Source organism: Castor canadensis, chromosome 4, assembly GCF_047511655.1.
Source record: "Castor canadensis chromosome 4, mCasCan1.hap1v2, whole genome shotgun sequence".
Taxonomy (NCBI): Eukaryota; Metazoa; Chordata; class Mammalia; order Rodentia; family Castoridae; genus Castor; species Castor canadensis.
Window position 1 is genome coordinate 59,339,603 of NC_133389.1, and position 27,595 is coordinate 59,367,197.

The 27,595-nt window shown below is 38.2% G+C and overlaps 1 protein-coding gene across 32 annotated transcripts in view; it reads right to left on the reverse strand.

The window, feature by feature from the left end:
* Nucleotides 1-27,595, reverse strand: part of Epb41l3 (erythrocyte membrane protein band 4.1 like 3) — a 237,730-nt gene that overhangs the window by 38,388 nt on the left and 171,747 nt on the right. For 11 of the 32 annotated variants that reach the window (XM_074070267.1, XM_074070272.1, XM_074070278.1 and 8 more), the window contains exons 9-17: nucleotides 24,528-24,680; nucleotides 20,198-20,295; nucleotides 19,284-19,459; nucleotides 15,838-16,058; nucleotides 11,850-12,410; nucleotides 7,147-7,200; nucleotides 4,743-4,778; nucleotides 4,514-4,579; nucleotides 3,853-4,044 (exon numbers count right to left, since the gene is read on the reverse strand). In XM_074070267.1, coding sequence (XP_073926368.1) covers nucleotides 3,853-4,044; nucleotides 4,514-4,579; nucleotides 4,743-4,778; nucleotides 7,147-7,200; nucleotides 11,850-12,410; nucleotides 15,838-16,058; nucleotides 19,284-19,459; nucleotides 20,198-20,295; nucleotides 24,528-24,680 — 1,557 coding nt within the window. The remainder of the gene's footprint in view (nucleotides 1-3,852; nucleotides 4,045-4,513; nucleotides 4,580-4,742; nucleotides 4,779-7,146; nucleotides 7,201-11,849; nucleotides 12,411-15,837; nucleotides 16,059-19,283; nucleotides 19,460-20,197; nucleotides 20,296-24,527; nucleotides 24,681-27,595) is intronic. The other 21 variants (XM_074070286.1, XM_074070292.1, XM_074070289.1 and 18 more) reach the window with 12 other exon arrangements.

Here is a 27,595-nt window from a genome sequence, read left to right on the forward strand (position 1 = left end):
ATCTTAGAATTAAATTCTACACTTGGTCTGCTTCCCAACCTAATTAGTTCAGCTACTAGAGAAGTGAAGAGGTACTGATAAAGACAAGCCTGTCTCTTAAAAATGTACTTTTACTAGTGTTTGGAATACAGTCAGATATTCAGTCATTTCATTTAGGTACTTAAACACTTATCCCTATATTCTACTTAGGAAACAAGGACCTATTCTGGCAAACAAAATTCATAAAACTGTCATTCACTCTTGGGTGATTAATGGCTTCTACAAATAAATTTTAGGGAATAGGTGAATTTGAAAATACAGAATCTTGGAATGATGAGAATCAACTATACTAAGTGTCTAGCTCAAGGAGGCATATTATATTCATTACATCACATACATTATGTTCATTCTGTTCTGTAGTGAACACAGCTATAAATTCACCACTGACAGGAAAAAGAGGACAATATTGGCACTGCATACATATTGGTGCATATTGTTTTTGGTTGGGATTTGAAAACTTTTGGTATTCAGGTATTCCCTCAGGAATGCACCTCCATCGGGGCTACGCTTAGGTGCATCAGAAGAGACCTCTGTGGGAAATGTTTGTGAGCAGAGGTGCACCTGGGACCCTGCACAGACCACATGCCTACCCTTCCTCCATTTGGTGGGCCCTGTGTATGAGTTTGTAATTTTCCAAAGTTAATGGGGTCTTAATTTTATCTGCTGTTTTGGGGGTATCCTTGCTACTTGTTTGCTACCAACTTAAACATTTGAAACTGTAAGCTACTAGCAATCAAATCACTATTTTATATGGCAAACACATGTAGTTCTCAGGGCAGAATTATTATTACCTCATTATACATATTTCTGACTAATTTTTCTCTTAACTATTCATAAATGGGTAGCACTTTATAGAAATAAGGCTTACTTAGAATTTAACCATTATATAGCAAAGAAAAAAGATAATCACATTAAAAATCAGTACTCATTAAATTTTTTTTTGAAATATTATTTTGGCACTGAGATTTACCAAAAACCAGAAGCAAATCCAACTGAGCCTGGTATCATACGTCTGGAGTCACCAAATCTACGTTTATTCCAGATTCTAAAGCAAATAGTATTACTTAAAGTTGGGATGTCAATTTTAAAAATTAGGTTAAATATTTCCATTTAGAAATAACCTGGCTTCTTTTTACATTGGCTGATTACTATTTAATGAATTAATCTAAAGTGGGAATATGAAATAACAGTGATATCAAATTGATCATATGTCTTGGAAAAAGCCTCTACTCCAAAATAAAAATCTTTTGCTTATGTGTTTGTAAGCCAATATACTTTATATGTACCTAGCTGGAGGGTAAAATGATCTGTACTTTTTATAAAACAAATAACAGAATCTATGATTTTAATATAGAAATTGGTAATCACTTACATCATAAGAACTTTCTAGTTTGCCCTAAACTTTCTAGTTTTACCTAAAAGGCCCCCAACTATAAACTTGGCAGTCATCGAAGACCACTAGGTCCTAGAAAAGAGCAGAAGAGAATGTAGAGGCCACTCTGACTGGCCCTGCTACCCAGGGAAACACAGGACTCAGACCACCTTAAGAGAGCTCTCTTCTCTGGGACTTGAATCTCCTTACAGCTGCTTTTCCAGAGCTGCTTTGGGAGCGAAGGCTAGTCAAGCTTGTTTTTAAGTTCTTTATATCTAGTCAAACACAACTTGTCGTTTCCTCTGTGCTAGCTAGTAGTGATGGGACAGTAAAGTCCCACATGACAGGTAGCAGAGGCATGAGAGTGGTCACTACACACGCTTGGACTTCTCCAGTCTACATACCCAAAACTGCATTGCTCTTCTGCAGGGGACACACTTTTATCCTTTGATCAGACTGACCAAAATCTTTCCTGGCCTTTTCTACAATATTTTTGCACATATAAAGAAAAGGCATTAACATTCAGGGAAAGTTCAGTATATTCAAAATATTAATTCCTTAAATTATTAACACTCTTGAGGCTCATCTTACATCATTCTTTAAGATTCAGGATTTAATCAAAGTAAAAAAAAATTTTTACCAGTCTGATTGCTTTAATTTTTTCAAGTCTCCTTGTTTATTAACTTCTCTAAGCTGTAAGTCAAATTTTTGCTCAAAGTTTTTGGTACCTGCCATTTTAAGTGTCAGCATGGGAAGAGATGCTTGGCTTTTTGTTTGTTTGTTTTGCTTTGGGTGGCTATTTATTTAGTATGTTTGTAACTTAGTCCAGGATCTGGCATCTTTAAAACCAGAATATTATTTGCAAAAGAGAGAGCAAAAACAGAGTAAGGCAAACCTGACCAATTACAATACAATTTCTGACAGCATAACTGGTAAGTGGTAGCATTCTCAGTAATGCAAGAACAATCATATTTAAATCAAACTGAAGGTAAAATTAAAGGAACTGAGGCCAATAGGAAAAGGGGAACAGGTACTAGAGAAAAGGTTAGATCAAAAAGAATTAACCTAGAAGGTAACACCCATGCACAGGAAATCAATGTGAGTCAATGCCCTGTATAGCTATCCTTATCTCAACCAGCAAAAACCCTTGTTCCTTCCTATTATTGCTTATACTCTCTCTACAACAAAATTAGAAATAAGGGCAAAATAGTTTCTGCTGGGTATTGGGGGGGGGAGAGGGAGGGGGCGGAGTGGGTGGTAAGGGAGGGGGTGGGGGCAGGGGGGAGAAATGAACCAAGCCTTGTATGCACATATGAATAATAAAAGAAAAATGAAAAAAAAAAATTTGTGTGTCTTGAAACTCAGGTAATTTGAGTGGATCTGGTGTTTAATGGCACAGGAATACTTTGGTAGTAACACTTATCATTTATTCAGCATAAAAGGGCCCTTCTCAAAGTAATTCAAATGGATATGTACCTCTTCCCTTTCCAGCTGGGACTGGAATTGTCACAAATACAGTGACAGTGAGGTGCTCGTCACTTTTGATAAGCAGTTTTCAAAGGAGGTTTAGAAAATGATCAACATTGGGTATAATTTGATTCTTATTTTCACTGCAAGACTGTAGCATTGTATAATTGTATATAGACCACTGTTTAAAGGCTTTTATTACCACAAAGACCTAAGTTTTAATTTTCTATTCTGTCTCAGCTTCCTGGAGAAATATTTCAAAATAAAGGGGTTTTGATAAGAAGGAGGTTAATCAATACAATGTTCAAAGGATGTAGTTTTCAAAAGTGACTTTTTGGAAGGAGCAATAAAAAAAAATCTAATGTCTAATGGTAGATAGTCAAATTAGGACTACTGCAATTTGTGAGTCCAACACAATGGGACCCACAGAGTAAAATGTGTCCTGAAATGCTATTAACTTCTGATTGCCATTTAAACAGTAGACAATTTTTTTTGAGGGGGAAAGGGGAAGCTTGAGCTCAGGGCCTTGCATCTGCTAGGAAGGTGCCATGCTATGACCTAAATCATTCTGGCAGCCCGAGTAGATAATTTTAATAGGTTTCATCTTGCAATTGGTAAGAAACATACAGGAGTGAGTTTCTCAGCATAGAATTACATTAAAAAAAAAGTGTCAATTCACTTAATATCTCAACTTCTCCCAGCTGTAAAAGCTAGAGCAGAATCAGCTGATTTGCAGTATACTCCCTGTGGCTTCCTGACCATTCTCAGCACTGCCTGATGACATTATTCACTCCTCAGTTGGCTGCTCATTTTTCTTAGTTTTCCTTTGGAGCACTGAGCGACTCGGTTCAGTTACATACAGTAAGAGATGAGATCCTCAGAAGCTCATCAAACCCTTCTTCCAGTTCCAAACCCTGAACAGAAGTGACACCAGTGAATAGAAGACAATTCCACCCCAAGGCCTGAATACTGACCTCTTCAGGTACCAGTGGTTCAATCATGGGAGCATCCTCTTGTCTGGCAGCCAGTCGCACTGGGGAGGTAGAAAGCCTCTTTTCCCATTCATTCGTTATGGCAGTGTCTGTCGAGGTTTCTAAAAAGGTTCTTTTCAGCTCACTAATGTTGGTCTGATGTTTCATCAATTCATCTTGAGTTTTATCTAGCTCCTATATTCAGAACATAAAGAATGCAACCGTCAGTCTTTTGTGTTTTCCTTTCAGCACTTTTGTTTTGTTAAATACAGTAATGTTAATCTCATTAGTAGTCAAAAGAAAACTGAATTTTGATCAGGACTCATGACATCACCACAAACACTCTGGTGAGAATGTGATATTTCCAGGGAAAAGAGAAAAAAAAAGAAAAATTTAGTTTCACACAAGCATATAAATAAAAGAATTTAGAAAGGTAAACCATAAGGAGTGTAATTTACATGTAACTGCAGAAAATTAAAATAAATACACACACAGGAAAAGGGATCTACATCTAGAGGAGAATAAGGAACAAGAGTAAGCCACCAAGTCACCCCCACTTATTAAGAGGTGAACACCCAGTTCATGCATCATGGTACGAGCCCACATGTATGCCACTACAGGAAAAACGACACACAGACATGCACTGGTATATACCAATACCAACCTCTAACATAAGATTACTATGTTTGACATACACATTTTCACCCTTTATTCGCTTAATCAGACTATTCTGAAAAAAGTGGAGAAGAAAGGGAACGGTAAGGGACATAATAGTCAGGGAACAAATGTTATCCTACACAATGCACCATCACCATGACAATAGCTATGAGCATGCTAAGAGATGTGAGCACGCTAGACAATGACTTATCACACACTGGATTTTAAATTTCTACCTGTGCCTTGAGCTCTGCATCTTCCTCCTGGTCCGACTGTCAGCGTCAAGAAAGAGTGGGAAATAAAGTCTTACTATGTCATTTACTCTAAGACTGAAGAACCATGGTCTGTGGAAGCTTGCTAAACAGGAGCACCCAGTGTGTTCTTACATATGGATGGGATTCTTTCTTAAAACACAAAGCATGGCATTCTCACACACCAGTTATGATGCTTACTAAGACCAGAGGAGTGAAAGATTCCTTGCTTAGGCAGTTACTGGCATTTTGATGAGCAGATGTGCACGTTTAGGATGGTGGCAGTGAGGGCCTGGCAGGCTGTCTCAGTGAACATTAGTAATAGTTCTGGAAGTGTGGGGAGCCTAATTACAATTCCGAAATATAGTTAAGATTGCATGGTGACAGCTCCCTTGTAATTTATGAATCCTCACAATAAATCCTATAAGATTAGTTATTACAACCCTCAATTTGTGGAACAGAGAATTGAGGCTCAAAGACTTTAACAAAGTTAAATGTAAGTTCATAAATTGCAAGACTTTTTTTTTTCTGGAACATTTATTTTCTTAAGTCTATATACTTAAAAATAAATTTCAGAAAGGAGAAGACTGATATGGGATAAGTAAGTTAGCTTAAAAAAAATCAACTACCATCAATAACACTACCATTTCTTTAAAATGAAAATCCCAAAGCTGCCTGATTATTCTTATTTTTCTAATTTCAAGGACCCATCCAATCCTTGTTTTGGTATCTGAGTACAGTAAGGAGGTAAGTAAGCCAAGTCATGTGTGCCTGCATGGTAAGGCTGCTTTCACCATGGCTTTCTAATCCAGGGCTGGGACTTATGCGCCAAGCAGAGACCAGAGTAAAATTACAGATGAGGAAAGGGTCACACTCAAACAAGTGGTCTATCCAGTTGTTTCCTTATCTGCCAAAGAGGACAAGAGTGCCTACTCTGCACATCAACACTGTATTACTATTGTCCCAGCCACTTGAAAGAAAGGAAAGTGTGCAAAAAGGGCACGGGAAACCCACATGGTGCAGGTGACAGGCTGATTCGTAAGTGTATGGTCAGTTCACAGCTCTTCATTTTCTATGAGGCTTCACAGTCTACCTAGGTTACCTGAACTTGTTTGAATGCTCTCAATGTTCGATGACAAAGTTTAAAACTGCCATTCAAATTTAAAGTACCATTATTAAAATAGTCTTCATTTCTAGTACATTTTAGGATTCTGATGACAATTATTGATGTAACTTGTGACTACATGTAACTAACTCTTAAAAAATTGAGGCACAGTTTTGTTATATTTGGCATAAAAACTGTTAACTTATAGGTTTATAGAGGACTCCTTAAAACACCCTAGATAGTAGCTTCACACTATTATCTCTTACTTTAAAAAACTTATAATTTTTAAGCTGTGAAGTGAACTCTGACATTTCCAAAGGAAGACCTTAATAAAATGCCACTATAACTTTTTTCCTGAAGACATTTTCAATTAAGTGATGTACAGATACTATTCATAGCATTTTTAGTTCTTCTTAAATACCCAACTAGAAAATATGGGTATGACTGGATGATGCAGAAAATAACATGCAATCTAAAATAAACTTTATTATAAGGTAAAAACTAAATTCTGCTAGTACTGTGGGAAATAAACACCTTAACTTCCATTACTGTAGACAAATATTGTTTTAACAGAAATTTTAATTAGCTATTGGTAGGGCAGAATTTAAGAATGATATAAGACACAAGCGCTTAATATATTTTACAGAATTAATAAAGGAGAAATAATAGCATAGCATCTCTGTTGAATGTGATTACATTTTTTCCAATAAAGTACTAATAGTAATTTGCTAGAGAATTCCCTTCTTAGAGTGAACTATGCAATAGCCAAAGGCTACACACACAAGCTTTAAGAGAAGTGTTATTTTAAAAAGCAGTATTTGACTCATCTGGGATTTAAAAATGTATCTATATCCAGCTAATAAACTAACTAAATTAACTGTGACCCTTCTCCCCACTTTTCACTGCTATCATATATAAACAGCCTCTCATCAAGATAGTAGAATCCCTTTGTCTTCTTCTTTTTAAAAGGTATTATCAGCTTAGGCAGGTGGATCTCCAAATGTGATCTAACAATGACTCAACATCACTTGGGATCTTGTGAGAACAATAAATTCTTGAGTCCCACTCTAGCCCTTTGGAATGAGAAACCTGAGGCTGGGACACTCTGGGTGATTCTGACACAAACCAGAGTTGGAGATATTTTTGTCTAAGGTGATAAAAATATATTTAGAGAGTAAGAATTTGTCTCTGAAAGCTAATATGCAGAATTCTCACATGCAGGGACATCTGCCCCACAAGGCATTTTCTGTAGGCCACTGCCAGCCACCCTGGTTTCCCACTAACCTCAGTGGCAGTGGTTTCCCCATCAGCCGCAGTGTCCGTCCGCTCACTGTCGGTCTGTTGACCACAGATGTGATCAGGTTCCAGGAGGAAGCAGGGACAGAGAACAAACCCATCTGGTCAAACATGGTACACGCAGGTGGAAGCATTCATTTTCCTTTTCTAGGGTCTGTGGCATACTACCTACCCACAGGAGTGCAAGTTCAAGCAAAGCAAAAGAGCCAGAGATAGGGGTCATCAGCAGAGCCCCTCCGAGGAAGACCCGAGGCGCGCACCACCTGCAGGGCTACCCTGACCTGTCTGCTTCTATGTCTCAGGAAACCCAATTTGTCATTCTCTTCCCACCCTTTGCACTGATACCCCAGGAAGGCTCTCCTAAGAATCATTAATGCAAATAAAAATTGAGGTTTATATACACATTTAAAATTCCAGTTATAAGTCACATTTGAAAGGTAAATGAAAAATGTAAATTTACATAAAATGCTACTGTAATAGTCACTGGACTTTCAGCCCCTCATTTATGCCGTTGGATCATTTACGTCCATCTATGACCATTCGGCTGTCTGCATTACCTACTGACAATTAAAAGCACATGCCAGTGACTCAGGTATATGTTTTAGAGAGGAACAATGCAACTCAATTTTCAAATAGCATTGCTAAGAAATATTTCTAAAGACTGTCTGTTATTATATCCCACCCTCCAATATAAAGTATATCAAAGTATCTACTTAAACATCTCATTGCAAAAATACCATACAAACGATGCAAAAAATAGAGAGAGAGACGTCTATTCGGAAACAAATAAAACAAAGCACAGCATTTAACAGAGCCTACATTTTTAGGAGAGAATTAAAATGGCAATTTTGGGGCTGGTTTCTAAGAGATTTATTTTATAAAACAATAACTATTTTCTCTTGCGTGAAGTAGAGTATGAGCACTGAATCTGAGATGTTACTGAATTGCCCAAATGTAAAGGAACTAATCATTACAAAAATTCCTTCAATAAAAGACTTGTAATTAATATTTTGAAAACAAGATTCAGAATTGGGGGAATGGTTGTAGATATGTCTCTTATAATAATCCCTTCTTTCAAAGATTAAAGACAAGAAGTGACAGCAGGGACAGTATGTTTCTACTGATGTAATGGCCAGCACTATCACAACTTTCGTTTATATATTCCTAAAAGAAAAGGCATTGGAATGCATCCTTGGCCTTTTACCCAAGGATGGCAACCTTGCTAGCAACCCTAACTGAGAACAATTTTCAGATTTGTCAAGGAAGGGTGGCTGATACATTTTCACAACCTGACCATCTTGGTTAATACCCGGGGGGTAGCTATTAGTTTTCTTATTGGGGTAATCATTGTTATGGCATTAGCATAGCTTCACTAACTGACAGAACAAAGAAAGACCAGTTTGAATTAGTAAGAAAGTGACATGCTACAGTTCAAGTGTATGGAATACCTCAAGGATCTTTTGGGCTTTTAGGAAAAATAAGAATGACTTGTGCTTAGTTTCCTAGTTAGCTGTGTCAAAAACATCTAAAGTTCTGAAGGTGTTTCTCCGCCAAAATGAATTATGGTTTCCTTACGGTTTTAAATTTTACTTCAATAAAACTGAAGCATTAGAGTTCAGTTGAAGATAAGAGTGGGGAGTCTGATGTAAGACTGACATGCGCTCAAACCCTTACTGTTCAAATCTGTGATACATGGGGGTTATTTCATATTTTAATTCATTCTTAGAATCTTCTTGGAAAATAACAGATCTAACCATGCTGGGTAATAAACACCAAGCGTATGCCTGACCTACACAGAGCTAAAAGTTGCCTATAATTATTATAATATATTGATATCAACATATTTTGTAATTATTGCTAATTTTCCCTAGTATCATATATCTGTGGCCATATATCTTAACATTGTCAACATCTGCGATCCCAGCTACCCAAGAGGCTCAGGCAGGAGGATCTCAAATTCACGGCCAGCCCGGGCAACACTGTGAGACAATGTGTTAAAAAAAAAATCATCTGTAGACTACCTCAAATTCCTACTTAGCATATAGTTAACAAGCATGGTGCTTAATCAATTAGTAGTCAATAAATGAAGTAATAAAATCTGAACAAAACAGTTTTATAGCAACTATTACTTATATAATGTTCTATGACTACACAAAACTGAAAAATGTATAGTATTTTGATAGTCAAGAACTACCACACAACTCTACCTTTACTCAATTTGAGTTGTTATAAATTAGCTGATCAATTAGTTTTTCTTCCTGATTTGAATCCATCCCCTTTTTTGTATTACCAAAAAATTACTCAGAAATTCACATGTAATTACATTGTGTTATGGTGAGCTAAATTTATCTTATGGTTCTTGAAAGATGGTATGATATTCCTTACCCCTTCTCATTTGACCATTTTGAAAATTTTTATGAAAGGAAAAATGATTGGCTGTTTTATCTTTTGAAATGATTAGGACTTTCTGTACTGGGTTTCACTCTTGAGAAAGGCTAGAACTGATTAACCCACTATAACACAAAAAAATGTAAAAAGAATTATGCCATTAACAACTTTGCAAAAACAAAAGTAACAGAGATGAGTTGTATGTTAACAAGTTACCCAATTTAGCTGCCAAAGCACTTTGAGGCCTAGAGAATAAAACAGGCCATGTAAGCAAATGGCATTTAAAAAAAAAACCACAATGACCTAAATATCTCGCAGCTCTTAACACCTGGGGTTAAGAGTCTACATGGAACAGATGGCCAAATACAAAGCCTGGTGGCAGGAGAGCTGTAATAGGCTAAATGTGGCTGGAGAGGTCAGGGAGAAGACAGCAGTGGTCAGGGATAACTCATGGTTTCTGAGATTTGCAGTAACAAGGACAGCTAGGACTGAGAAGTTCCCTTCCCGCATTCACTAGCTAGCAACAATGAACTGCTGTGATTTGTTTTGCTGATGTAATGCAGGCATGCCCAAGTTTAACATTAATTCTCATGCACCAATTACAACAAGATGTATACCCTGGATTAGGCACAAGATCTGTGTGGTTGGCTATAGAAAAATTCAAGGAGTTACTGAGAATTTAGAAAAGCATCAAACCCTAATCTTTTTTTTTTTTTTTCCTTTATGTTAGCGTGAGGACTTACTCTTCTGCTAAAGGAAAAATATGTCTTCAGGTTAGAAATCCATGAATAGTCTTTGTAGATGAAATCATATTCTTAACTGTAGCATGTTCTGGTCCTATACTACTTGATAATATTGCTATTGTTAGAAATGGTGATATTAAAACTAAGAATTTAAAGGAGTTCTCAAAATATTTTCCAGGCATAAAAATAGTTACCTATAGGTTCATATATATTAAGACCTTGAAAAGAACTCTTATGCAATATCAAATTGAAAAGCTTACACTTTCATTTAGAGCACCTGTGAGACCATTCACATTTTTCTTTTCCTTTTGCTGCACACAGCAATGGTCACAATACCACTAAATATAGGTACTGACATATCTTAGCAGTTCTATATACTCACAGGTGCAGCTCAAATTATGACTTTCTAGATGAACATGGAACTCTATAGACTTTCTTTCGTTTTAAAAAAATGCTAGGAGTGTTTGGCTTGTCTCCTGCCACAAAAGCCCTTGTTTTGTGGGAAAAGGAGAGCAGGAGGGAGCCTGGGGAGAAGTGCTGGTGGGCAATGACATGACAGCCAGTGCCTCTGGGGGTAGCTTCTATTCTTTTCCAGTGCTATTTGAAGTGTGCAGAAAGGGAAGCTGCCATGCTGCTCACAGAGATGTGGGGTGGTGGGAAAGAGGAGCAATTAAGAGAAAAAGCTGTTAGCTATGTCAACTCACTTAGTTGCGGGGAAGAGAGACAGGAGACTGACAGGCTGAAAGCTCAGGTTCTTTACTCTGCTACATGCATACCTGACTGAGTGACACCTATCTACCTTCTCTGACTTTACCACACTGTCAAAATGTGGGGATTTGAAGAATTACTGCCATTTGATAATGTGCACAGGCTCTGCAGGCACTGATGAGATCACAGCTTATTTTCACAACATAGAGAAACCTTAAATAAATCTTTTCCTGATTGCACCTGGACACCCCTGTTCTGCATATAGTTATTTCTGGTCTTGCTTCTGGCCCCACCAATGACTGATGTGATAAACTGTTGTAGGCATTCTTTCTGACCCAATTCGTGTTGAGACTCGACCCACCTTAGTGAGTAGCAATGGCAGTGACTACCAAGGAGAATCTCCCAGGAGGAGACACATTTGCCATTTTGAAGCTACCTAGACACAATGACGCAACCCTTCTGGAGGAGGCTCTGTCTGTAAGCTACTTAACTATCTTCATTATGATTTAGTTTGTTAGGTAGTAACTGAACAGAACCTTTAACTGAGTCTTGGCCTTTTACATAGCTAATGGGTCATTTGAAACCCATTTCTGGTTGAGTTCTTTAGCTGACATGGAACTCGGGGGGTTGCAGAACAATTCCAAGTTGGCTGCAGACTGCTATGTCCACATGGTGTTGTGCCTAACCCTGGGGCCCGGGTTGGACTCCCCAACACACAAGACCTCAACATATTGGCACAAACAATAAATGAGGCTCTGAAAGTCGGACCACTACTGCAGCATCCGGCTAACACTGTTTTGGACTGAAGCACGGAACACGCAGGGGAAGTGTGTTCTATGCTGAGGTACACACCTCTTCCTCTGAACTGTCACTCAGGTCATTGTCTAGGGAGGCGCTCAAGGAGGCTGCCTTGGGCTCCAGGTAGCAGAGGCACAGAGCCAGAGGGAAGGAGAGAGTGAGGGCATATGGCACTGAGAAGGAGGCAGAGAGCAGGAAGAAAAAGATGAAGAGGAAACAGGGCACGAGGGAGGGAGAGCGGATCGGAAGATAATGTTGCAAGCTCTGGGGCAGGAGGTTGGTTTCAGACAGGTTGGGAAAAGACAGGTACCCATCATCATCTAGAAGCGAGGGGAATGAGTCAGGGAGCTGCAAGGAGAAGGAAAACAGGGTGGTTCCTTTGCCAGTCTGCTGTCTGTAGCTAAATGCTACATCTTGATCTCCTAAGTAAGCCTTCCCTTGGCCATCTGTGTCCAAGGCAGGCTCTCCATGCAAATGCTCAACTGGAGGTGGCTCGGAACCTGGTGGTTTGCGTTCATTCTCCTTATACCTCCTACGGAGCTCTGTGGGAGATGCAGGGTCAAAATGTGCTGATGGGAGTGACAATGGACATGAGTCAGTGCCATGCCCAGGTGACTGATGTGAAAGAGACAGAGAGAGACAGGAAGCAGCAAACAGAGGTGCAAAAGGACAAAAAGAAAACTGCAATTAGTTAATTTTCTTATGGGTATCAACATAAAGTCGTAAAACAAGAATTTTAGCACTAGGTTTGCTTGTGAATTGTAGTCAAGGTGCATGCCAACATTGCCATGGAAGGCTACCGTTCTCCCACTGGGCCCTCACACACAGAGTGGGATTTAAAGTCAGAACAAAGGTATCTGTGGACTATTCCCACATCTACACATTTCCCATGATCAAAAAACTTCATTCTGTACAGGTCACTCTAGAAAGCCTTAGGGGTTTGAGAGCAAATGTAAGTCTTTAATAAGTTGAAATTAAGACTTTCAATAACCTTCTCCTGATCTCCAGGTAACAGATCACTCTCCATAGTTCAGCTAGATTAAAAATAAAAAATGAAATCAGATTCAAATTTTGATTATTAAAAAAAATTATTATTTTTTCATTAGTCAGTTACACCCAAAACAGGTGTGTTTCCAAACCAAGAAGTTTCTGGCCCCACTCCTATCTGATAAGCAGTTACAATGGGGGATTCAACAGTTAGCATTTCAGCAACTCTGATTCCCACAAAAGACTTTGAAAACTTTTCCACTTGGCTCCTTTATCTACCATGTAAGTGGCACTTCGACTCACATAAGTGGTTTCAACAAGCTAACTACCAAAAAAAGAATGTGTTTTCATGTAACATGGTTTCTATGTGTTTAGTTTCTGTTTTCGTGGTTCATAAATAATAGAAAGATACAATTCCCCAGCCTTCTGATTTCTCTTAGCAGATAAAGGGCATGTTTACACCTTTGGTTTGAGAGTTCTTAATACAATGATAAAGAGGGTATTCACACAAAAGTGCTCCCCAGAGAGCTCCAGCTTTCATGGGACAAGGGAATCTGGTTCCAGTCTCTGGGGCTTGGTCATCTCAATGCCCAAAGCCAGTTTTCTCAGCAGGTGGTAGAGGGGCTGCTGACAAGAAGGGGTGGAAGGAAATAAGCAAACCCCAAACAAGCCTAGGGTAGAGCATAAGAGATATTTAGCTTGGCAAATTCAAGGCCAGGGCACAGGAGCTTGGAGATAGTTAGACTTTGGCTGCTGTCTATGGATGTGTGTATGCACATGTGCGTGTGTGCGCATGTGTGCGCGTGTGTGTGCGTGTGTACTGCATAGTGACTTAATAGCATGGAAATTACTCAGCCTGCTCAGTGGTGTTTATCCAATCCTGACATGGAGAGAAGTGGTAAATATGGCAACAGAGAGAAAGAAATGCACAAATAAAATTATATCTGAGGCATGAGGGAAAGAAAATGCACAATAAAAGTATATTCTGAATGTATTAGCATTAAAAGTGTCTCTTGTGACTATGAGACAAATACGTCTTTTCCCACACACTCATATTTGACATTAAACATTGCATGTTAAACAAGAACCTGCACAAATCTCATTCAAATAGGCCTAATGTAGCTGTTCTCCCCTCTAGCAAGGAGCTGCTGCCCAGTACCCAGGGGATAACGAGCCAGGGAAACACGGCTCCTCCTCAGGTGACCTGGGACACTAACCTCTTCAGAACTATTTCCAGTTATATATTTTCGTTTTACATCAAAAGTTAAGTACCCTCTATGTTACTTTCGAGGATTGGAAAGGATAAAATTAAGGTTTACTTTTCCATGCTGCTTATTTAATTACTTTTTGAAAGACAGTTTTGCACTGGAGAAATAAAGACAGCACACCTATCAAGCACTAGCTCTTGGCTTCAGCCATGAAGGCACCCTGCCTTCACAGTTCTGGCTTCTCAGAGACTCCTACGAGGTGGGAGTTTTCTTTGCATTTTAATTTTCCCATGGCATCAATGACACAATGTGACCATAGTTAAATGCTACGTGTTTTTACATGTGAAAAACCACTCAAAGTCTTTAAAAATCAAATAAAGGGAGACTACCTGGACCTACTTTGGGAGCAAACTAAAATTCACTGAGTTATGTGTACTACTTAATTATATTTATACATCCATGAGAATCATTTGGTGACATGGGTGACTTTGCAATAATCAAATATAAGAACCACACATTCACAGTTCAGGTGTATTACCTTCTTTTCATGTCCCAGTTCAGACCTGCCCTTGACTTATGTTACAGGAAGAGAGTAAAAGAAATATTGAGAACCAAGCACATTTTAACAGCAGAAGTGATCTGAACAGCCCTGTCATTGTTGCCTACTTGTACTTATCTTTGTGTTTGGCAAAAAAAGGATCTTATCCTAAAAAAAAAAAAGGAAATTTAAAAAGATGATGAATTGGGTCTTTTAGAATAGTCTACATACTTCAAAAGTTATGTATTGCTTTGTGGTGCTGGGCATCAAACTCTGGACCTCACACATGCTAAGAAAGTGTTTTACATATCCTTAGCCTCAGAAATTATTTATTTGTTGATCTACCTAATTAAGATGTCACTATTAAATTCTTGCAAGAAGAAGTATTTTTCTATGGAGTCCCATGTGTTGGGTCTATCTCACATACATCTGTGTTAAAAGAGCCTACATACAAAACAGCACTAGTGAATCAAACATACTCAGATTCAGGATAAATATGTAAGTTACAGAAGCATGTTTGTTTTCTAATTTCCTCTCTATCTCTCTGTACCCTGTACATTCAGGAGCCATTCTGTTTTTCCATTACTATCATGCATAAAACTCCCAATGTGTTGACTTTTAAATTGCTTTGGTAAAAAGTGCTCTATAGTGCTGGATCAGCACAAAGAAACCTGATGTTTAAAAGTAATGTTTAGGAAGAAATGATTTCACAAAATGCAATGAAATGCCTGGAGAAATGGCTACCAAATTAATCTTTGTCTTATACTGCAACCTTGTGCCTTACTTAATATCCTTTTCAAAACATAGCCACTTACTCCCTTGCTGAGCAGATTGTAATTAAGACTAAGAAAATCTACTATAAACACAAAGGCGACAGTCACTGACTGTATTTGTAGTCAGAAGCATGGTTAAGCGATTACTGCAGACCTAGAGAACCAAACCACACTTGGGTAGGAGAATGGGGCCAGAAACAAAGAAAATAGCTCTAGTGACAATTGTGAAATGCAATCTCAAACAGACATGCATATTACACCACTGAAAGTACTTTGAAGAGAGACAAACAGGACAGCTGTTGAAAGTCTTTTTAGCACATCCCCTGTTAAAGTAAAACTTATCAAAAAGTTAAGAAAGCAACTTTCAGAGGAAAGATATTAAAACAGGAATAATAATTCTAAAACTGACATGAATGTGACCAGTGCTGAAATATGAATCCCCCTACATCTTAACACATTCCTGGTTTACATCCTCAGAATCATCGAGCCGGCTTAAAAGCTAGAGCAAGCTCTAGGAGGCAGCCTGGGAGCTGTACCTTTCCCTCGTGCCGGATTGTCGCAACAGGTATGGCCTCCTCAGCCTTTCTCCGTCTGTCCTCTTCTTCGTCCCGCTCTTCCTCAGCCTTTTTCTCTGGAGTCACAGTGGTGATCAAGTTGGTCTGAGAGATGCCCTTTGTTGTGGCGTACTGGCCAGTACCAACCTCTGCAGCAGACATAGAATCCTTCATGTATATTTCATGGTTTTCATTCACTGATGCTAAAAGCAAATACAATTGGAGAAATAAAATCTAAAATAGTTAAATCAGAAGACAGATCAACATTACCACACTGTCCCATTAATGGGGAAAAAATACCACTACAAAATACCAGGATTGTCTTGAAAAGATGTCAATGCACCTCCACCTTTGCACTATAGCCTTATTTTGCTGTATCACCTAGAGCAGTGTTTTAAAATGATTTAAATGCTCCTGTCTTAAAGCCCAGAATAACACCCACCCATTCTCAGGCTCTCTAGTGAGGGGGGGGTGTGAGGATGGAAGTGAGTGAAAGGTGAGGTGGGTCATTCTCCAACCAGAGGTATTGGTTGGGCACCAGAGCCAGACACTCAGTGACAAGTTCAACAATTCACAGCATATGTACAGTAGACAATTGCTCTCATACACTTGACTTTGAACATGTCTTTGGAAGTGCCATTCACCGAGGAGCATTAAATTGCTTTTGTTATTATTATTATTTAATGTTGGAAAGTCTATCACTACTACAACGTAAAAGCCCCTAAGGTAAAAATGAAAATGAACCATCTTGGCAGAGATTATAAAATTCAGAAGGCAATTCCTCTCAACTCAAGTGTAGAAATGCTTTAATTTCTAGCGCATTTTAAGCAGACTGCTATGATGATATGCATGTACATTCATTCACATCTCTAATATTTTGGAAAAATAAGACTTATGTTGCTAAATGAAATCCAGGCAAAAGCAGAACATGCAAACACAAGAGATGGGAGACACAACCAAAATGTCTTAGTGAAAGAAATGTATAATTACATCTTAAAATTAAGTTTTATATATCATGAAAATTTACTGAAACTTATAAACACTGCTTTTCAAATACAAAGTAGCTCGATCACAGACAAATTATAACCTGCATTTGTATTTCTGGAACTTTAAAAACGTAAACAAAAGATTCAGAAATAAGATGCTTTCTGAAATCTTAATAGCTGATCTAACTTACTTAAATGTTTTCACTAAGATATTTTATGCCTCTTTATACTGATGAAAAAGCTCATGAGATGCAGTGTTTTAATGGAACAGCCACATAGTTATCCATAAGACGCCATCTTGCAAAAAGCAATTTATGTCCTAACATGCAGCCATGGTACCTAGAGAAGCAGCAGCAGAAAACATACTAGAATTGGCAGGACCAAAAAGAGTGAGACAACACATACTAACATCACTTTTGGAAAGGAGAAAGAGACAGCATGGTATTAGTACAAGATTTCACAATTGTCTTCTGTCTTCTCAGCAGTCATGATCACGCAAAAAAGTCATGAGGAAAACAACATTCATCACAAACATGTTCCCTTGGGTGCACATCACTGAACAAAGTGGGTGGTATTCAGAAAAAAATGTGTGATCCTCCAGCACTGACTTAGTGAATACACAATAGCTAGCAGAGATTCTCTGAAGAGTAAATGCGACAGAGCAAAGCTTCAATGTTAACATGGATATTTCAACTCAAAACAGTCCTGCTACGTATATTATTCCAAGGCTTGACTGTAAGTTTGGTATTCTGGAAATCTTAGAAGACAGAACAGTAAACCTTCCTCATATCCATGCCAGAATGTTTCTGAAATCCCAGGATGCTCAAGCCCCTTATATAAAATGGTGGTGTTTGCACATAACCTAGCACATCCTCCTGGATACCTGACATGTCTCGATGACTTGTAACATCTAGTATGATGTGAATGCTATGTAAATAGTTGTCATACTGTACTATTTAGGAAATATTGACAAGAAAACAGTCTGTACATATTCAGTATTAGATATAATTTCTTTAAAACAATATTTTCAATTCACAGTTGGTGGAATCTGCAAATTCAGAACTCTCAGGTATGAAGGCTGATTGTAATTAATGTCCTAGTCCAGCTCACAAAAGCATGCAAGGATAACTACCAATATATTTATTGAGTCAATTATAATTAAACCTATACCAAGACTGCTTTCCCACAGATCGTACACACTCTTTACAACAACCCATTTTATAGATGACTAAAACCTGAGACCTGAAAAGTCAAATTATTTGCCAACCATTACTTGGTCAGAAGACAGCTGAGTCTGCACTTCAATCAGGATTGATCTATGCATTTACATGAGTTCTGTTCCCATGTCAATAGTAACATACATGATACAGCACTGCTAATACACTGATGACTTCTTCTATAAACTGTTTATAAAGTATTCCATTAGGAAAATACAGTCTGTTTAATGAGGGGCATCAAGAAGTACCTCATCCCCCCGTCATGCCCATTTATGGAGAGAGGAGCAGGGAAACTGAGGTATTTTGGGGAACAGCTGCAAAAAACAGAGGGAAAGAAATGGTCCCAGCCACTTGCAACTTTTATTTATTCTTATGTATGTTAATTTATTAAAATAATACATGCACACCAGAAACTTCTCTTTTTATTTGCACAAGATGGGCTTCAATAAAACAACCACTAACCAGGTGTTCTAAATTAGAAACAGGCCTCACCATGACTCAGGTCTTAAGTGTCACCATTGCTGGTGTGCCACGTAGCAGAAAGCACACCCTTGTGTTATGCACACAAAGTAACACACAAATGTCAGAACAAACAAAATCCTCCTTAAAACTCACGATTATGTTAGTCCCTACAAGGATCATCTGAGTAAGAATGTTCCTGACTTACTCATTTGACTCATACATTAGACTTCGCAGGAGAGAACATTCACATAGCAATGTTCTCCTAGTCCATCTGGTGAGTTCATCCTTCTCCCAGCTATTATCAACGGACTGATAGAGGCCACATTTTATTCCTAAAATACTTTAGTAAGAGAGATAAATTTTGCCTACAGTTTTCTTTCTGAAACAAACAGCCGAGACAAACCTAGTCATCATTTATGATCTGCTAGAAATCCAAATTACTCACAGAGCATGTGATTACTATTTCATTCTACATTTAGAACAAACGCATCTTCTCCAGATTCATTTTGCTGGCTTATGAAAGCTAGGCTCTTTATTTTCTAAGTACCTAATTTATGTCATTTCACATAAATCTACCAATAAAAAAGACTGACAAAGGCCATTTTTGGTGGTGGGGACCTTAAAATCTACCATTCAGCTCTGATCCAAACTGCTTTTCATTTCACAATGTTCAAGAAGATCTACAGTTTTTGAAAGCTCATGAAGGCTTCATACACATTTCTGGATAGCTGCTAGCAATTAAGAATCAGTAAGCAATACCTACCTCCATCCAAGCTGCGAGACATGGTATAACGTTTACTAGACGAGCGTTCAAAGTAAGGCGCTGGACGATCTATCAGTGCACTGGCTCTTCTTGTTTGTGCCTGCGTTCTGCCACTATAACGGAACTTGGAACCCAAGGTTAGGAATTTCTTTGGAGGTGCTTCTGGTAACAATAATCTAAGATATTAAAGAAAAGCACCAGAAAAATTAATGCAAATATTCAGAATGCTTTTAATTTAATACACAACTTATAGTTAAATGAATCTGACTGTGTAAGAAAAAATAGCAGTTCACAAAGTATTTATTAGCTAGGGATGCTATAGAGAAGATATATGCAAAACTGGGCCTGGGGGGACTAGATGACCTTTAACAACTCATACAAGTGGATGCTCTAGGAGCCCACAGAGCAACTAGACTCATACTGTTAGTCAAGAAGGCTGATGTTGTTTTTAGGCATGACTCTGATAGGCCTAATACTATAGGTGAGTAAAGGAGTCCAGGATATTAATAAATAATTGAAATTGCAAGGAAGGGGCTAGGAATGCAGCTTAGTGGTAGAGTACCTGCCTAGCATGCACCAGGCTCTGGGTTTAAATCCCAGCAGCACAAACAAACAAATAAAAAACCAAGTAAGGAATGGACTGGATACTTGAAGAGGACATTCTGTAAAAACAATGAAAAGGCACTAACAATAATAAAGAAAGGGGCAAAGGAAGATAAGTATAAAACACATTAAAGAAAATCCTTCACATTTAGTCAAAAGTTCTTCTAGAATTTCAAGAAATACAGTGAAAATGAAATCAAGGGAATAGAAAGGGTATGGCTTCATATTCTTCCCACCAACCTTTTTTAGTATAAGTGATTCTAATCATTCCGATTGTTTCTTAGGAAAAACCCCAAATGATCTCTACCTACCTGAAAAATGTGTGGTGCTCCACACACACTTTCCATAAACGCTTGGCAGCCCGATGATTTGGCAACTTAAAACCAATGGTACTTTCAAATTGTTCAAACTAGAATTAAAAAAAATACCAGAGTAAAGTCAAGTATGGAATTACAAAAAAACAGAAGCTCTGCAAATAAGTTACACTCATGATGTCACCCATAAGGTTTTCTTTACTCAACAAATCAATTGCTACATGCAGAATTCATGCTATGCATTCAGTCATCTAAAAAAAACACCTTGTTATCTATCACCTTCAATGCAGCAGACACAGATAATGTTATGCATGTAGTAGATGTCTTCTGCACAATTATGAAGTTTATGGACATAAACTAAACACAGTAGGGACCGTATTTGGACTCCCTCCAGAGATCAATTCATCTTCATCTCATTTTTAAGTCATATTTTCATGGTTTCTCAAATGACATAATGACTTCAATTAGAATGCACAGAAACGAACACAGTACTTATTAATGCAGTCCACATCACACTTAGAAATGACATTTTCTTCTAGTATTTGCCCAGGAAGCATGCACATTTCCTAGCTATTTGATGACTTGATGTTGGATATTACTGATTTCACTTGTGTGTTCCACTATGAGTTATAATGTTAAATGCTAACATCTCTTTACATAAGATCAGAGATTGGAAGAAGACATTTTTATGCCTTCCAGGTGTACATTTTCAGACGATACTTGTTAACCATTTGATTTTTCAAGGTGAAAATTCTGATCTGATTTTCTGCATAACATATTTTACATTATTTCAAGTACATAGTTTTCAGTTTCTGAAAACAGTATACATCAGGCCACCAGAGGGCAATCACCTTAGACATACAGACATGACAAAGAGCACAAAACAAGCAGACCTGATATAATAAATAACAAAAGTAATTTATATGGAAAGCACCAAGATGAGGGGTCATATGCATGGTATGTGAGTTACAATCATGCTTGACCTCTAGTTCTTGTTTGCAGTGAATGGCTGGGAGAATTGGGGAATACATCTTAAGTTGCTCCAACTGTAATTGCTTTCCCAATTTCTTATTCACTCTGGACATTCATGGGTAGTGGTGGTGGTAAAAATTGCTACTATTGAAAGTTTCCAGTCAAGTCATGGATACTGTGGCTCTTGGCTACATAATCATCCACTTATTTTTCCAGCATCTAATACGTGCCACACACAATGCTAAGGCCAGAGGGGAGGAATCTCTCTTTCTCTCTCTTTTTAATTTCAAAAAATTTGTTGACATGTAATAGTTGTACATATTTCTGAGGTACGGTGTGATATTTAAACACATATAGACACGGTGTCATAATCAGATCAGAGCAACTGCCATATCCAACCTGTCAAATATTTATCATTTCTTTGTGTTGGGAATGTTCAAAATCCTCTCCAGTAGGTATTCTGAAATATATGATTTATTGTTGGTAACCATAATTAACCTACTGAGCTATAGAAGATTCAAATATATTCCTTCAATCCAGTGCACCCCTGTATTCTTTAATCATCTTCACTCTCTCACCTCCCCCTTCCATGGGGAGGCTTCTGTTAGCCACCATTCTACTCTCTACCTCTATGTCGGCTTATTTATTGGAACAATCTCTTACTGCTATCCTCCTTAGCATAAGGATAAGAGAGGCCCCTAGACTTCCTGAATGTTTGCCTCTCTGCTTTGTACCTGCTTTCTTCAACCTTCTTAAAACCTGTGTGCCACCAATAATTTCTTCTCACTTGTTCTTCTCCACCTACAAATATGGTAATAAGGTAGGGGGGACCAACTGTCTTTGAACCTACTTCTGCCAGAATTAAAACCCCCCACCTCACACCTTACTGCTAAACTTTGTGAAAAAGAAGTCACTACCTGCCACCTCCAACAGTTTGGTCTTCATCTCAACATACCCTAGTAGACACTGCTAACTCTTCCTGAACTCTTATCTGTCATAATGGGACCCAACTACCATTCAATGGGCTTTTCTTAGTTTCCATCCTACGTGGCCCCTCTGGAACACAAGGCACCAATGGCTAACCATTTTCTCCTAAAACTCATCTGTCCTCTGATAATCTCTGTCTCTTACTTCTCTGGCTTTTTTTTTTTTTTTTTTTTTGATTTTCCTACGTTTCTCTTCTGTCTTCTCCTCTCTCAAATAGTTGGTGTCATCCCATGCGTTGATTTCAGGGCCTCTTCTTGAACTTTCCTGTTCTTTAGACAATTTATTCCATTTTTAAAGTCTTCAATAAAATGTACAGTTTATGACACTTTTCAATATCTCACCTTGCAAAGTCTGCCCACTGAAAATCTGCCCTTACTCTGATATGTCCTACCAAACAATTGATTGTATCACTTTGGTATGTTTTAAAGACACTGGCTCATTAGGTCTCTGATTTTATTTCTTCATTGCAAGTTTTAAAACAATACTAAGAAAGGAGGCAAAGTGCTGATTGGTGTAATAAAGTGAAGCTAGAAAAAAATCAGTCCTGATGGAGTTTCAGTTTTTTTTCTGAAATGCTCCCCCACTCCCCTTCTCTTGTCTAAAATTATCCTCGTAGATACGTAGATGCTGGTGGGAATGTAAACTGGTACAACCACTCTGGGAAAAAATTTGGAGGCTACTTAAAAAGCTAAACATTGATCTACCATGTGATCCAGCAATACCACTCTTGGGGATATACCCAAAAGACTGTGACACAGGTTACTCCAGAGGCACCTGCACACCCATGTTTATTGCGGCACTACTCACAATAGCCAAGTTATGGAAACAACCAAGATGCCCCACCACTGACGAATGGATTAAGAAAATGTGGTATCTATACACAATGGAATTTTATGCAACCATGAAGAAGAACGAAATGTTATCGTTTGCTGGTAAATGGATGGAACTGGAGAACATCATTCTGAGTGAGGTTAGCCTGGCCCAAAGACCAAAAATCGCATGTTCTCTCTCATATGCGGACATTAGAACAAGGGCAAACACAACAAGGGGATTGGACTTTGAGCACATGATAAAAGCGAGAGCACACAAGGGAGGGGTGAGGATAGGTAAGACACCTAAAAAATTAGCTAGCATTTGTTGCCCTCAATGCAGAGAAACTAAAGCAGATACCTTAAAAGCAACTGAGGCCAATAGGAAAAGGGGACCAGGAACTAGAGAAAAGGTTAGATCAAAAAGAATTAACCTAGAAGGTAACACACACGCACAGGAAATCAATGTGAGTCAATGCCCTGTATAGCTATCCTTATCTCAACCAGCAAAAACCCTTGTTCCTTCCTATTATTGCTTACACTCTCTCTTCAACAAAATTAGAGATAAGGGCAAAATAGTTTCTGCTGGGTATTGAGGGGGTGGGGGGGAGAGGGAGGGGGTGGAGTGGGTGGTAAGGGAGGGGGTGGGGGCAGGAGGGAGAAATGATCCAAGCATTGTATGCACATATGAATAATAAAAAAATAAAAATTAAAAAAAAAATAAATCATCCATTAAGCATGACTGTTTGATTTATATTGATTTTCAAAAATTGCATTTCCAACAAGAAACTCAATTGGTGAGGTAGGTTTTTAAGATAGGTGCTAATCGTATCTATATTTTACCAGAAAATATTCAGACATAAATAAGACAGAATCTGAGTTCTGGCTACCTCCAATGTATTAACCACACCAATTAGAAGGTGGAGGTATTTATTAACTATTCTTTAGCAAATAAAGTAGACAAACCACCAAGGAAGATGTACGTATAAGCTGGTCGAGGCTGTTGCTTGAGGAGTAAGAATTAGTTAACAAATTTGATTTGATTATTAACTTCTCTGATTAAAAAAAAAACTTGGAAATATATTGAGATGTGGAATACTGACATAATTCACACCCAGAATCCTTTGGTCTAATCTTCTTTGCACCTTGAAGCACGTTATCTCTGAGCCATCCACTTTAGGAAGCAGAATTGCAGAAAAAGCAGAAAGGGAGTGGAGTTATGATGACAGGACACAAGGGAAGAGAGCTACCTTTCTCGGCTTGAAATATATGAAAAAGTATTCATGAATCTTGATTCTACATTAAAATACATGCTTTTTTAAAAGAAACCTTTCAATTAATGTATGCAGTTGTAGAAAAAAACTACAACAACATAATAAAGAGGAGAGCATTTTATTTATTACTGTTTACTGGAAAAACCTACAACAAATTCTCTCAGGCATTTCGACCATAATTCACTATGTCCCACAGGTTCAGAATGCGTGAACAGCTCATTTATATTTTTGCTTGCTGTGAGGGCCCTTGCTTCCCAATGCACAGGCACACACAAGTGTCCTTACCTCCCCTGGCCGGATCTTAATGTAAAAGTTGTTCCGTTTGTATGAAATTTTTAGAACCTTGGGCCAGGCAAATCTGTTTATTCGCAGTCGGTCACGATATATCAACAGACCACTCGCACAGACTCCTAACATAATTTCTACTCCTTCTGAATCCTGGAAAAGAGCAGCAAGAAACAATGGATCAGTATTCTCACTTCTTTCCATTTCCTTGGGGACAAGATGTAACCCGTGACAGAAACTATAATTGACTAATTTAAATATGAAAAATGCCATAGCCGTTTAAAAAATGTTACCATTGAGTAATAGCTTTGTAATGATGAATATTTTTACTGTGGAGATTTGTTGGAATAAAATCTGCTCACTCAGAGCTCTCTCATAAATAAATACTGCACAGAGAGAAGGCCAAGCAGACTAAAACTGTGTTAATAACTATAACAGTGGCCACAGTTCTCACTGAGTGTCAGGCACTGCCGAGTCTGGCCTCAGTATGTTAACTCTTTTAATTTTCATTATGACATGTTGAAATAGTCACAATTATTCTTCCCATTTTACAGAGGAGGAAACTGAGGTGTGGAGTTCCTCGGCTGCCTGGTTCCAGAGGTACCACTCTTAACTGATATGTTTACAAACAAGAGGAGCCCTGTCTTCTCCTTTGAGTATTTGGGGCTTTGTTACTTAAAAAAAAGAGCTTCAGTTTTCTTTATATCCCATTACTGCCAGAGTAACAGCTAAACATAAAATAGCTTTTTTGAAGTATGAATGTACCTCCCAACAACACAAGACACTTCCCAGTGATAGTCACACTTTACCTGTGTGGTTCACATACACACACATTTTATGTGTACTTTTTTTTTTTTTAACAAAAAAGAGACTATACTATAATTGTTACTTTTGCCACTTGTATGTTTCATCTTTGGGTAACTCCCAAGGTATCTGTGATGTCCAGAAGTCATCAGATGTTACATCAAAGTGAAGACATACAAAATGTTGTATCCATTAATATCAGGGGCCTGGAGAGGGGTAAAGAGTTAAGTTGGAGGCAGGACTGTGTGTGAGGTGCAGAGACACGGTGCTTGTTTGAAGCAGGGGACAGAATGGGTTCCAGGCTGGTCATACCTAGGAAGCAATGCTCAGGCCTTTGTCTCATAATCAGCAGGCCTGGCTTGGAGTCACTGTGAGGCACCAGCAATGTGGAGAAGGTCAGAAGAATCTAGACAGGACATTCGCACTTGTTTATATGGGGGAGAACTACTTCCTAAATCCCCTTTAGCACCAGCACAAGACAGATATTTCCAGATTCAAAACTATTTTGGTCAATCTCTGATAGGAAACATTAAGTTTAGCAGCAGAATATACCTGATTTAAAATGCACTATCTTCCCTTAGAAAAGTATCACTCCATTCAATACTGAATTACTGTATAGGAGTCAAACTATTTGATGGCAGGGCATTACAATATAATACAATTGGATGAGCTCAATTCTGGAGACGACCACCATTTATCCAGGGCTTCATATTGAAAGGACTATTTAAAGAGCTATCACATGATGTTCACAAGTTGCTGGTACCATTGATCTTTGAGAACCAGCCAAACTGTTCACGTGACCACTCAGGTGACCACCTCATGCCATGAACAGAAAGGCAGATATGAGAAAAGATGGCTTGAGTAACTACTCTTTGATTCACTTTTGGATACAGAATATAAGTGTGGGAAATATGCCTTCAGCCGACAGAAGGAAAGGACACTTAAAAACCCTTCTCATTTATTTTCTATTTTTAAATTGCTCACTAGTGTCACAGACTCCTAACAAGAAGGTATCCTTCATGAGGAAGATGAGGAAGGTGCAGACATCTCCTCTCCTTGTGCCTTCAATACATGCTTCTCTGTCACTGCTAGCGTGTTCCTTAGAAAACACTGCTGAAATAAACTCACCTTTCTTGCCTTAGGTACTGGTTGAGAGCAGAATCTTTTACATTTCTAACCTTGTGGCCAACACAGGGCTGGCCAAAGTGATAAATGTTTGTTGAAAGAAAAAGTGAATGAAAAGTGCAAATGGCAGGAATATGTGGGTTTCTATATGGAATGAAATCTCTATTTCATAAAACTGCATAGCAATACAATTTTAAAAAAATTTTAAATTTTATTTTTTGTGGTACTGGGGTTTGAACTTGGGGCTTTGTGCTTGGTAGCCATGCCTCCAGCCCTTCTTGCTTTAGTTATTTTGCAGTTAGGGTCTTGTTAACTTTTTGCATGGAGCTGGTCTCAAACTTTGATCCTCTTGATCTTGACCTCCTTAGTGACTGGATTACAGTCATGTGCCATCACTTCAGCCCAAAGAAATGACATTTCATATTAAATTGTCTGCCACAGTTAACAGTATTAAGCTAGTCTGATAAAATCTTTGGTATTAAAAGCTGCAACTGTCTTTCTTAGGAACAGGTATATTTCACTAACAATAGATAACTTTCATATTCCTATTAGCAAGAGGCACTGAAGGTACACCTGGACAGTTTTAGCACATCACAATGAAAATGAAGGGCCATAATGGTCCCTTCATTTACAATCCGTGTTCAAACACTGCTATCCTTCAGTGTGTTCAAATACTGCTATCCTTCAGTGTTGCTTGACCATGGGACAGCTGATACACCCATATGAAATAAATGACTGACAAAGCCCACCAAGACAGACATTAGTGATAAACCAGCAGAGACAGGTTTCCTAAGAAAGAAACAAAGCATTTAGGGCAGGTGTTCCAAAATGCAGGACCTTCACCTATTAGGGGTATTTATTTATTCTTTATGTGGCACTGTGGAGTCCACGTCCACAAATCAGAATGTTTAAATGGATCATGAAGCTCAAAGACTTTTATATCATCCATTGAAGAGAAGCAGCTCACTTACAACCGGAAAATGGCTCTAATTTAATTCAGTAAATTTCCTCCCTGAAATGATCGAGCATGGCTGCATGAGAAAATGGGGTCTATAACTGAATCATTTATTATACTTAGTATTCAGATAAAGTCCTGTACAGGCTGCATTCTACTTCCGTAATCCTCTCTCTTTTTAATT